Source organism: Protomyctophum bolini (assembly GCF_963924005.1).
Source record: "Protomyctophum bolini genome assembly, chromosome: 1".
NCBI lineage: Eukaryota > Metazoa > Chordata > Actinopteri > Myctophiformes > Myctophidae > Protomyctophum > Protomyctophum bolini.
The window spans coordinates 7,694,016-7,707,614 of NC_137862.1; the positions used below are offsets into that span (position 1 = coordinate 7,694,016).

The 13,599-nt window shown below is 41.5% G+C and overlaps 2 protein-coding genes across 3 annotated transcripts in view; both read right to left on the reverse strand.

The window, feature by feature from the left end:
• nfat5b (nuclear factor of activated T cells 5b) overlaps window positions 1-6,403 on the reverse strand; it is a 43,887-nt gene extending 37,484 nt beyond the window's left edge. For both annotated transcript variants that reach the window (XM_080760795.1, XM_080760794.1), the window contains exon 1: window positions 6,097-6,403. In XM_080760795.1, the coding sequence (XP_080616921.1) occupies window positions 6,097-6,169 (73 nt within the window). In that variant the 5' untranslated portion in view covers window positions 6,170-6,403. The remainder of the gene's footprint in view (window positions 1-6,096) is intronic.
• Window positions 6,404-7,512: 1,109 nt separating this feature from the next.
• Window positions 7,513-13,599, reverse strand: part of pkd1l2a (polycystic kidney disease 1 like 2a) — a gene marked incomplete at both ends in the record, with an annotated part of 33,406 nt that continues 27,319 nt past the window's right edge. Inside the window, 8 exons of the mRNA XM_080762656.1 lie at window positions 7,513-7,524; window positions 9,362-9,466; window positions 10,218-10,349; window positions 10,444-10,545; window positions 11,072-11,282; window positions 12,456-12,616; window positions 12,841-12,968; window positions 13,208-13,341. Of these exons, the coding sequence (XP_080618782.1) occupies window positions 7,513-7,524; window positions 9,362-9,466; window positions 10,218-10,349; window positions 10,444-10,545; window positions 11,072-11,282; window positions 12,456-12,616; window positions 12,841-12,968; window positions 13,208-13,341 (985 nt within the window). The remainder of the gene's footprint in view (window positions 7,525-9,361; window positions 9,467-10,217; window positions 10,350-10,443; window positions 10,546-11,071; window positions 11,283-12,455; window positions 12,617-12,840; window positions 12,969-13,207; window positions 13,342-13,599) is intronic.

Here is a 13,599-nt window from a genome sequence, read left to right on the forward strand (position 1 = left end):
GGGTCAGACATATCTCCATTTCCCTGTGATTTTTTATGCAAGCTGTTGACTCACCTGATAAGAATGTGAGAACAAGCAGATAAAACAGTTGGCAAACATCGGTTGTGGACCTTAAGGCTGCCATATCTTAACAACAGTAATGATCAAATAGGATTGGAAAATGTACAGTTAAATTTACAATTTCTTAAAAATCCAAAAGCAACCACTGTATATAAAATAAAAGACAGGTGGTCTGTTATTATAATTAAACCAGTGTATGGGGACTTACAAATAGATGCTAAAACACAGACTATTATTATTATTATTATTATTATGAGTACTATTTTATTAGGTTGTAGGTCAATAGCTCAAGAATATAATGTATAATATATGTATATATGTATAATATATATGTACTATTTGCCATTATTGAGATAAAAACTCACTTGAATCAGAGATGATAGAATATAAAGCGACCAGACAGGTTTTGAGGCATCTTACCTAACGATAAGCCAAATTTCACTAGAGCATGTTCAGACAGAAGGATTGTTTAATATAGGGTTAGCGTTTGAGACCTCGAGGAAAATCAGCTCAAACAAGCAGAAGGCAAGAATGGGTTATCTCAAAGTGGATGCATCGAGTGGAGCGTCCTTGGACAAGATATTGTAGACTTTAAACTCGCAACACGTTTGTCTAAAGGCTACTTTTATAACCATCATAAGTCTTTGTTAGGTCTACTTTAATGTTTAAAGCAGCATTTTTCATTATGGTATATCACTTATTTTTCAGTATATTGCATGTGGCTTCAAAATGCCATAACTTTTTTTTCTATCTCTCTCAAGGACCATGCACTCTCATTTGTTTTCTCCCTGCCACACAGCAACGTTTCTCTTCATCTGTAAAGTATCTTAGCCGTTGGCCTTTAAGACTGGCAGTTGACATACCAACAATGACAGGATACTGGAGGAAATGCCATGGAACAGTGAGATGTCGCTATTTTATTCCCTGCCTACCGGTATATGAATGGGAAAGTTGGAAACCGACAGGTGAATCAGGAGAACGAAATGAAAACACAGGAAATTGAGTCTGCACAACCATAAAGCTACAGGGCAATGGAATGTTTGTTTATTTAATGTTAAATACACTCTGCATTTCTGGGGCTTTCAAAATACCAGGCGCTTCAGCTAGGAAAACCATGTCACACGAGTGGGTGTGCATAAAGGTAGACGCGGAGATGGCGAACAGGACAGCTCTAACAGGATTCCATTTGGGGCAGCTAGAGCACCACCTCATAAATCTGGATCAAGGGCTTTGAAATCATAGACGGTGGCTGGAGGGTGAGGGGTGTCTGAGAACATCCAAGGCAAGGAGGGATAACTGGAGTCAGGTATCGTTTAGAAATGACGAACAATATTGAGAAATCTGAACAATGTTGGTCTTACTAGGGTACTGGGGCACGTATGAAATCCAAATAAGAACCACTGCTCTTTGACATGGGCCCTATAGTGTGTGTAGCCTAGTTGCAACCTTAAGCTGAAACTTGAACCTCTGCTTTTCATCTGCCAGTGGAAAGACTCTCAGCAGCCAAGATTTACCCCTCTTCATATTTAACCCATTTTGGACTGAGGTCGATTAAAAAAAAAAGCCTTCTAAATCCTAACATTTTTGAGAAAAACCCATGTTTCTATGTCAGTGGTGCTCAGCCTTTTTCGTGTCAAGGACCCCCAGAATGATCTCTATTGGGCCACGGACCCCCATCTCAAAATATGTAATTCAGGGACCCCCCCCGCCCCCCCAGAAGCTAATATTTTAGTTAAAAATGTTCGGTCTGAAATATATATTCAAAGATTTGCATTTTCACGATTTTATAAATAGCAGACCTACAAGCTCGTAGCGCGCCACTCGGTGGCGCGCTACGAGCTTGTAGATCTGCTATTTTTCAATAGCTAAAGTAGAACAGAATGCTTAAAACACCAAAAGGGGTTCCCGCCCAAAATGGATTAATGTCTTTGTTTAACATGTGTGTGTCTCACTCTGAAGGCCTATACCATTATTATTCTCTTTACTCTAGCCTAGTACTCCAAAGCAGTTTACATGTTCAAGTGCACACAGTGTGTGTGTGTGTGTGTGTGTGTGTGTGTGTGTGTGTGTGTGTGTGTGTGTGTGTGTGTGCATCGATATGCATGTTCAGACAAAACAATGTTGATTTTAAGTTATTACACTATACTGTTGAATAGAGCAAAAGGTATACAATTTATCTATAATATGTAATCAATATAAATGACAGTGATGAGGTTCGGCACATGGTTTGGCAGCAGTTTGTGTTGCTAGGGCCTGTAGAGGTTAAAGCACTCATGCATAGATGTGGCCAGGCCAAAACAAAGTCATGAGTGTGCGGTAAATACTGGAAGAGGTGATATTTTGACCTGGGACTGATTAGCCTTTTTTACTTTAAGTTTGGTTAGTGTTAACCATTAACCCATGAGTTTTTAAGGGAAGTTATTGAGGCAAGTTGAGCCACTTTTGGAACCTTACCAGGTTAAACACTAAAGCTATAGACCAGTAGATGGCGCTATTCGTGGGGTTATTTGTACTGTTGAAATCCCCATAGGGGAATCTTAGATGCCTCATGTCTGATGTTTGACTGTGTTAGAAAAATAAACAAATCACCCCAGAGATTTTATTCATAATGGATATTATGAAGGTGGAAATGTAGTGTACAAATATACCCAAAGATTAAAAAACGTACTGTTTTTAGAACATATATGATAGGCTATACTGTAACTGGATAAAAGCAGATTAGTGAACAAGGATTCAAAACACAACAGTTGCCTTAGTTGGTTAGTTGGTTAGTTGCCTAACCCTAACCCTAACCCTAACCCTCAGCCTCAGGTTGCAAGCATGCTTTTGTGAAGGTTGTGAAAGTAGATCACAAACCATTATCATTGGCTCGGTGTGCCTGCAGATTCTAGATAGAAGTGAGCCTGTTGATGATTTAGACTGCATGATGTAGCCAGATGGGTTTATCTCAAAATTTTCTCATTTTCACTCAACAGTCTTTCATCTTTCATCATCAGAAATCGACAAGCTTTCAAGGCAATCAAGTATTTCTAAGCACACGCCGCCAAGTTTGCTTAACATAGCAGAGTCAATATTAATAGAGTGCTATGTAAGCCCAGGTTTATACACAGAGCGCCCCACTCTCCATCAGATGGTTAATTATTGACAGGGCCTTGGTGGGTGTCAATATAGAAAACCTAAAATATGAGGAGACCTTGGTCTCACAATTTTCAAACCAAGGTATAAAATGTGTCACGGATGCCAACATCTTCTATATATGGCTTTAGACCAAACTAGTGAATTTGATTTGAACTAGGTCTTGTGAAATCCTTACCTACTCATCACCCACGAGGCCTACAATGTAGGTCAGCCTCAAAACAACTATTGTTTTTCAATTTGTGGTAGTTAACCACTTACGCCCTTCATACTTCAGCATACAACAAATAGAGAACATAGCAGATCTACAAGCTCACATCGTGTCACTTCAACATGTGCAGTCAGTGCTCTTGCTGCATGCAGTATCTGCTATTTCTGTTACTTTTGACATTTAAAATGAAAAGATCTTTTGAAAACAATTGCCAGAAATATGGATGCCAGGGTTAATGTGGTCATTTGTACAGTACCATCATCATCAGCTACTTGACTGCTGCTGTCAGCCGGTTTCCTCAGTATTAATCCATAATGACATTTCATGCCTGCTCAGCAAACTTAGTGGGAAAGCAACCCACTGCATAATTTCAAAGATGAGATATTGTGAAAATCAACCATTTAAGGCTATACTATGAATGTTTACCGAGCTATTGTCCTCAGAGACACCAAGATAGCATTACGTTAAACTGACTATTAAAATCTTACAAATAACAAGATAATTGAAGAGATTTTGAACATTATCTTCAAAACTTCAGCTTCTTATATCACACCATCATTCTTATAACCATGACAGCTTTAACTGCCTAATACAAGATTGATTTCATTCTCACATACAGCTTAAATAAACTAAGTATAACAAGTAGCAGTTAAGCCGTGTGGACTACAATTTTGGGGAAACTGGCATCCTCAAAATTATAGCATCAGTACTCTGCTCTCTCTTTCAGGAAAATGCTTCTTCACAATCCACAAAAAGTCAGCTTCTGCCAATGGGAGGCATTGGCTAAACAATTACAGGCCTTTCTGTGTGGAGTTTGCATGTTCTCCCCGTGTCCTCTAGGGTAGCTATAGTAGCTACCCTCACAAAAAACATCCTGGTCTCTAAATTGCCTCCCCCTGGCATGACAGGGCACCTGATGGAGGGGAAAAGGAACTTGTTGGAATAACGTGTTCCTTCCAAGCGCTACGTCCAGCCGGGGAAACTCCCCCTTGTCAGGTGATAAGAAGCGGCTTCTCATGGACTCCTCATGCATAGAAGGCAGCATGAGGTCAGTCTGCTGCTCTCCCCAGGTTGGCAGAGGAAGTGTAGCGCCCAGGATAACATTTTGGTGAAAAAATGGGTTGCAAAATCGTGGGATAAAAAAAAAAGAAAAATAATAATAATAATAATAATAATACAGGTTGAATAGCTGTTCACCATGTCATAAATTTGATTTGCAACACAATAATTTAAACATAGCCTACTTCATATTTGTATATGGATTTTTTTCAATAGTTATTGAATTTATGTTAGTACAAATGATAACCGAACTTGTATGAATTACTTCATAAAAAAAACTGCCAAGAATGAAATTAACTGGTTTAAAAATATTTTGCATACTTGAGGGTTTCCTATCGCCCCATTAAACTGATTACTGTAAATGGAGGGAAACATGTGATGTCTATTCCAAGGCTGGATATAGATCTATCACCAGATCTATCACCAGATGATCTATCACCAGATCTATCACCAGACCAGATCTATCACCAGATCCATCACCAGATCTATCACCAGATCCATCACCAGATCTATCACCAGATCCATCACCAGCGAGCCAACAGAGAAAATATAACAAGCACCACTTGTAAGTCTTAATAGGCTATAGGCTGCTAATCATGCAGGTTAATAATGCAATGCACAGAATATTATAGCAATCATTTAATAATAATAAAGTCTGACAACAGAGAAGTGTTGTGGGGGGGGAAAAAATGATTTTCTGGGTTTTTGTACAGCAGTAGAACTTGACCCCAGTAGATCAAAAATACATGTTTTTATCCCTCCACATTTTCATTATGATACACTAGAGCGCCACACTTCATAAGATACTAGCCTTGGATCAAGATGGGCCTCATGGCTCGGCTAAGGCTTACTTGGATCAAGAGTAAGACTATATAGAATCATAGATGCATTTGATTCGTGTTCGTGCACGAAAGCAAAAGTCAGAGTCAGACTCGATAGAATACCTATGATAGTATAGCCTATTGATCCAAGCCCAAGGCTATTAATAGCATTTCTATTGTCTATACATATATACACTATAGGGCCCCCCACTGTTGGTTTGGCATTGATGGGGTTCTGGCCGGGTTGGGGGGGGGGAAATAGCTACCTGGCTGCCTGGCTTTACCCTAATTTAATTTATTATTATTACTAATTACTGTAAGGCAAGCCATATTCAACCATAGCCTCCTGTGCTGTCACTCCGATGTGGAGCTTTAATATACTCTGAAAATTGAAAGCAGCATCGACAACAAATACATCAAGAAAAGTATTTTTCCACGCGATATAACACCAACTTGACAACCCGAAATAACTAAATATTAATTTATATTATACTTCATCGCGCGAGGTTGCTTGCCATAAAACAATAACAGTCAACAGACCTAATTCAGTTGTGTTCTTCTTGGCAACCGACAGCGTATAAAATCGGCTTAATTCGAGACGAGGCAACTTTAATGAATGACATTGGGCGGAGGGGGTGGGGGGGATGCACCGTGCGTGCACGGCACACGCACTCACAAACAGCACACGCACTCACAAACAGCACACGCACTCACAAACAGCACACACGCGTGATCTACGCAACTTTGACAACAAATGAACTACTTAACTAGTAGTCGTAAGCACGACAGAACACAAAATGGGAGACTTACCTTTGGAATACAAGGATCTGGGAGAATTCAGGTCGAGGTCATCGCTGAAAAGGGAAATAAAGTCAGAGGGCATCGCAATGCCTCCGAGTGGGGAAATCGGACACCCTCACAGATATAAAGTGTGACGTTAACCAGGCGTTCTTTCTACCACTGTCAAAAATCGACCCAAGAAAAGCGTCTTATCATTAGCCGAATAACAACAACTGCTGCTACAAAATACGGCACTCATTCGATCAGATCTAATGACTGTCTCTCCGCCGTCGGTGTCACTGTCAACGCTCCGGTTCGGCAGTCTCTCTTTCCGCGATCAGTGAAGCGATGGATGTTTATGATTAGTCTCAGCTCAGTCAGAGAGAGCCACGCCTACCTGCATACATTACGCAATAATGAGGCTTTACTTTGCGTAGATCGTGATTGTGACTCAGTCAGTTTATATAGTGAGTTTACTTTATAGTTGGAACTTACTTGGAATACGAGTTTCCTGCAGAATGGAATCTGTGTAGCCTAATTAAAACGTGATGGCACTAAAAAGTGCTCCTCGGAGCACAAGTCTCCACCAGCCTGGTGGAGACTTGGTGGCACCAGGTCATACATGCCCACACACACACACACACGCGCGCGCGCACACACACACACACACTCACACACACACACACACACAGTCACACACACACGCGCACACGGTCACACAGTGACACACACACACACACACACACACACACACACACACACACACATACACACCCAGGTTTGCTTTGATAACAGCGTAAAATAAATGCATTTGAATTGTTGAGTCTCATGTTTCATGTCCTCTTGACAATACAACCTAGATTCTTTGTGGGGTTCGCTGGTCAGTTAAGCACATACCATGGTCACTATACACTTTACTAGTAGCCTAGTTTTGGCACTATGGGCAGGTGCCAAATCGAGCTGGAAAAGAAAATTAGCATCTCCATGAAGCTTGTCAATTAACATACTGAAGCACAATGTCCTCTAAAAAGATGGCTGTGTTGAAAGTTTTCACTGGATCAACAGCAGCAGATAACATGACCAAAACCATCAATGTGTTTTGTCAAGTTCAGAGTCTCAACACAACCATCTTATAGAGCTCCATCTTGCTTGTTTTAAAATGGTTCAACTAGCTGATCTACATCTACACTGTGTGAGCTTGTAGATCAGCTATTTTAAAAGGTTTTTTTAAATAGTAAAACATGGCAAATAAGTTTAGGGATAAGGGTTAAGGGGTGGTGCAAGATATAGCCCAAAGCCCAATTATATGTTACAGCACTGTGTGCCTCCGTACATTGACAAGCTTTATGTTGATCTTCCTTTTCAGGATTATAATCCATGCACCACTCGAGTCCTGAATGAAGTGCCTGGTGCTGGGAGTCTGCATGGTGCACCGCACAGGTGAGATCAGGAGTGGACCTGGTGAGACGTAGGATGCAGAGGGGCCCGGACAGGAGTCAACCCACAGAGCCTAGTCCTGGTGAGACGTAGGAGGGGCCCGGACAGGAGTCAACCCACAGAGCCTAGTCCTGGTGAGACGTAGGAGGGGCCCGGACAGGAGTCAACCCACAGAGCCTAGTCCTGGTGAGACGTAGGAGGGGCCCGGACAGGAGTCAACCCACAGAGCCTAGTCCTGGTGAGACGTAGGAGGGGCCCGGACAGGAGTCAACCCACAGAGCCTAGTCCTGGTGAGACGTAGGAGGGGCCCGGACAGGAGTCAACCCACAGAGCCTAGTCCTGGTGAGACGTAGGAGGGGCCCGGACAGGAGTCAACCCACAGAGCCTAGTCCTGGTGAGACGTAGGAGGGGCCCGGACAGGAGTCAACCCACAGAGCCTAGTCCTGGTGAGACGTAGGAGGGGCCCGGACAGGAGTCAACCCACAGAGCCTAGTCCTTCCACGCGCCATAATCTGGTTCTCCCAGCCCTGGCAGAGTAGTTCCGGAGCAACGGATTGTGTGGCCCTGGATTTTCCCTAATGGGTCTGATTGAGGGTATAGCTACTGGGACGTAAGTCGGGACTTGATCACCCCGGCTGGGTCACCTGAGTGAGGGGTATGATGTTTGAGAGACCCGAAACCCCGATGATCTTGGGATTTTTTTTTTAAATGGCAGCACTTGGCACCTGCCCACAGAGCCAAAACGACTAGCAATTGGTGTACTGAGTACTGACTAGGGATGCAGTATCGTTGGGATTTTTGTGAATCCGGTATTAAAATGTTTATTAAAAATAATAGGTCAAATTATTATTTAATGAAAAGTTTTATCGCAACATATTATCCTTTATTGAACCGTATGTTGAGGATAAGAGTGAGAAAGAGTGACAATAACAAAAGAAAGCCTATCTGACTGAGGAGCACTACAGCGTGCGCGCGCACACACACACACACACACACAAAGTGGAACCACTGCTGAAAATCATACAAATAATAAAATGCACCAAGACCGACAACAAATTATATCAAGTGACAAGTTAATTATTATTATAAGTGATCTTACAATTACAATTTTGACCACATGATATGAATATGCAGCTGCCTAACCCCATAGTTACCATGTTATAGCTACACTGAGCAGTGTGTAAACGCCAAACACAGGCCAATAGTGTTCGTACAAATGCTCAACCAAACCAGATTTACCCACACAGACTGTACTTTGCTGTGCAAAGACTACAAACATTTAATAAAAAATATATTTTATCTGTTGTACTGTGTTTTTGTATGGACGTAGTGATGGGTGCCTGCACATAATGCACACATGGCATCAACGCATGCATGGTGTTGTGTGCAGGCGCCCTACACTCCGTCTTTCTTTTATCATTCACTTTTTAAGAGCCTGCCCAGGGACTACAGATGAAATTTAGCTTTGGCTAACTCTGGCCCATTTACATTGATGTGAAAACTGACATGTTGATTAATGAGGAAAATTAAATAAACATATGAACGAAATGTTAGTATATGTATACCGTACATCAATTTAATTGTTTCACAAAATATATAGTATATACCATACATACATACATGCATTGTCTCCTTAAGTTTCAGTATTTCATGAAATGAAAGTGAAATATTAATATATATCTAGACTTACAGTACAGTATATACTGTAGATAAATATGATCACAAAACAATTTCAAGGTATTAATAAATGAACTCATTGATTACATGCAATAAGTCAAGCAAGTGAAGAGGGTCTTACAGTGTTTTGTTAATATTAAGATGAAATAGTTGAGAGTTTATTTGTACCAGAGGAAACAACCGTGTTATCATTCGAAAGGTTTACGCCTTCATTCTTACATTTTATTCCAAACAAACTGCAACATTTCTTCAGCATCAGGTCCACAATCTCCTCCTCTTCTGATGGCTGTGGAACGGTAAAAACACACACAAATGTACAACTAAAAGCTTCGCTAAACACTAAACAAAAATGTTTCCACATACAGTAGCACTAAAAGTGGTTCTTTGACTCATAATCATAGGGAGGGCCTCTTTTGATGTTATATACATGTACAGTTAGACCTTTGTCAAATGGTGCTACATAGAACCAAGAGTTGCCTATTTTCTGTGCAAGACACCAATGCATAACTATGTACTGTACTGTATATCAGGCTTAACCAAACACTCCATTGTTTCCCACACTATGGTTGTGAGCTTCTAAAGGTATATGACAATAGATATTGTCATAGCAGACAACTCCCATCCTGCACATCACCTCTTCAATCTCCTCCCATCAGGCAGGAGATATAGAAGTATCAAGAGCTCAATACCTCGCTTCAGAGATATAGCACTTACCTCGTAGCCATTAGACATTGTCCTTCTTGTTTTTGTATCTATGGTTGGCTGTATATGTTGAGTATGAACCAACACAAATTCCTATCAAGTTGTTGACATGGCAATAAATTATGAATCATATTAAAAGCACCTCCTCAGGTGTTTCTGAGTAAGCATGCGTTGAATACCTTGTGATGTATCTGCTCTTGAGTGAATACCTTGTGATGTATCTGCTCTTGAGTGAACGCCACAAGGATCTGGACACATCTCTGACAAACCAAACAAGCCCCAGGAAACCCAGGGTGTGTGAACAGGGTGACAGGGTGTGTGAACAGGGTGAATACCTTGTGATGTATCTGCTCTTGAGTGAACGCCACGAGGATGACAGAGATGAACAGGTTGAGCACCACAAAGGTCATGAACACGATGCAGGAGCCGATCAGGAAGGCACCGAGGACAGGGTTGTAATTCAGAACCTGAGGAATTTGAATGTGGAAAAACCGTCAGTGATTTCGAGCTGCCATAATAATCCCAGAGCAAGAATTCAGAAATGAACGACTAGACCCTCACCTCTTCATAATTAAAAATACCCAGCTGCAGGCTGACCATTGTCTGGGCAGCATCCATCAGTGTCCGATACGAGTACAGCTTCCAGCCGAACATCAGATTGGACTGCAAAGAGTGAGTTAAAGGATAACAAAGTTCCTTTGTTTACGGTTATTAATAAAAAACAATGTTTTGATTTTGTACTGCACAAAAATTGGACAGTTCAGTGTCCGCTGTTGTAGGACAGATAAATCTTTTTTTCTTATAATTTTTATCCCACAATTTTGCAACCCAGTTTTTTCACCCAGTGCCAATTATCGAATGTAATCCTGGGCGCTTCCTCTGCCAACCTGGGGGGGCAGCGGACTGACCTCATGCCTCCTTCTATGCATGAGGAGTCCAAGCTGCTTCTTTTCACCTGACAGGGGGGAATTTCCCTGGCCGGACGTAGCGCGTGGAAGGAACACGTTATTCCGACCAGTTCCTTTCCCCTCCATCAGGCGCCCCAGCTGGCCAGGGGGAGGTCGTTTTAGAGACCAGGATTACTGCATGTTTTTGTGAGGGTACCTACCCTAGGGGACACGGGGAGAACATGCAAACTCCAGGACAGAGATACAATTGATGTTGTGTGACAAAGGGAAACCTCTCTCACAGCAATGGAATAAGCGAGGAACATGATGGTCATGACCAGCAGGAAGCCAGATATGTCAGTCCAGGCCCGTTGCAGTGTGGCGATGATCATGTTGAGCTTGGGGTTGAGTCTCATCAGGTGCCAGAGCTTCACCGTAGCCAGCAACACCAGGAAGGCAATCAGATACCCCAGCACTGCATCGGCCGTGGCCGTCTCATGGAAACTAGCATATCTGAACATAGAACACAACCAGGAGGAAATGTTTTCATTAATATTTTTTGTCCCACAATTTTGTAACCCATTTTTCCACCCCTGTGTCAATTATCTAATGTGATCCTGGGCTCTACACACCCTCCACCAACCTAGTCCCCATATATGGGGGACAAGGGGAGAGCAACGGACTTGAACTCATGCTTCCTTCATGCCTGAGTGTCCATGTTGCTCCTTTACACCTGACAGGGGGGAGTTTCCCTGGTTGGAAGGAACACGTTATTCCAACCAGTTCCTTTCCCCTCCATCAGGCACCCCGGCTGGCCAGGGAAGAAACACGTTACTACGGGAATCGAACCCAGGACCTTCTAGCTGTGAGGCGACAGCACTACCAACTGTGCCACCGTGCCCCCTAGGAGGAAATGTTTTCTGTGAATGTTTTACCCAGAATACAGATCGAGATGCTTGAGTATAACTAATTAACCAGTTATTAATATTTGTTAAGACATGTATATGTGATTGCAAAATGTGGCAGACAAATTTAAGTCCAGACCACTTTTTTACCAAATTATAACTGAATGGGAAGAGCTGAGGACATATTATAGCTGGCGTTGTCATGCTTATTTTATGTATTTAAGCCAACTGCTGCAATTAGTAGCTTATAATATAGAACAGCATGTTATAAACAACTAGCTGTAAGGTGCTGTTTGCCTTTAGCTTCCATATATGCTGTTGCTTTGTAAACAATGTAAATGGAGGCAAGCACTGCTCAATTTAAGAAAATGAAATAATAATAATAATAATAATGATAATTCCGTCCTATTGTAGTACTACAACTGTCAGCTGTAATGTGGGTATACATTGTGACGCTGCATTTAAACGGACAACCACAATATTCAATCATTAAATTACAAGGAAATGTCCCACTCATTAATTAATAAAATGTCCTTCTTGTTTTTAAGAGGCATGCTGTGATACAGGCAACAAACCTGATGCCCATCATTATTTTGATTTGACCTTTCAACCCATAGAAACATAGCTTTTCCAGAAAACTGTCAGGATGTAGAAGACATTTTTTAGAAGACAATCTGATCTCAGGAGGTCAAAATGGGTTATTATAAGCTTGCAAAGAAAGGAAAGGAAAATTGTCCACTGTGTGTAAGTACTAGTAGTAGTGAAGACGTTGGTGACTCACTGGTCTCGGTTGCTCTGGTAGTAAGTCATGTCTCTCTGCCCTAGAAGGGTCCTCTTGATGAAGACAGTCAGAGCACTCCAACTGAGAAGAATGATCGCCAACTCTAGAAGGTTCCATTTACTCTTGAAATAAGCCCACCTCTGTTGTTTCATCAGCTTTCCCTGTCAGGCGATGATGAGAGATTAGAGTCAGTGGTATGGAAATGATTACTGTTCGATCAATAACTATTGTAGATATTAATTCTTATTTTTTCCTTTTAACAATTTCAAAGAATATTACAACAATATCACTAAACCTGGTATCTGTATGAGACAAAGCAATCAGGATGCCCAAGGCAGAGCTACGTATAGTATAAGCAGAATAACATAAACATCTGAAGAAATACCTGAACAAACATGTAATATAATATAAAGAGGAAATAGATGGCTTCAGAGGCCATGACAAAGATGTGCAGGCCACCAGGGGATTGGTAAAGACGCACACTTTGCAGCTCACTGCGGAACTGGAATGCTCCTGAAAGAAAAGTGAGTAATGCGTGAATGGACCTCGAGTCAGACTTCTATGCAACTCTTAACCACTTAAAGCCTATAGACATGGTTGACCAGGTTCTCCCAGCAGGGCACACTGTCAAATCTCTTGAAAATAGTGAAGATAGCAGATCCACAAGCTCAGAATGCATGCAACGCGTGAAGGATTCTCACTGAATTATTACGACATTTCATGTGGTTAAAGTAGTACAGCAGTGGACCAACCTGTGCCTATGGTCTCTAACATGAGCGTAACGATGCAGAACAGGTTGACGTTGGCATTGTACACAGTGAACTCCACAAAGATGGCTTGGGTGTACACATCAAGCCAGGTGTTGTCAAACAGGTAGTGGAGAGTTCTGCAGACACAACATATCGGCAACATTCAAATTAATAATAATAATAATAATAATAATAATAAAACTTTATTTGTATAGCACCTTTCATGACATGAAATGCAGCTCAAAGTGCTTTACAGAAAAATGGAGAATAAAAGAAAAGCAAGGCAACAACATTAAAAACAAGCAGTAATGCAATACAGTGAGGACATGAATAACAAAAATAAAAAATAAAAGATCAATTAAAAGCAATGTTGTAGAAGTGGGTCTTGAGCTGAG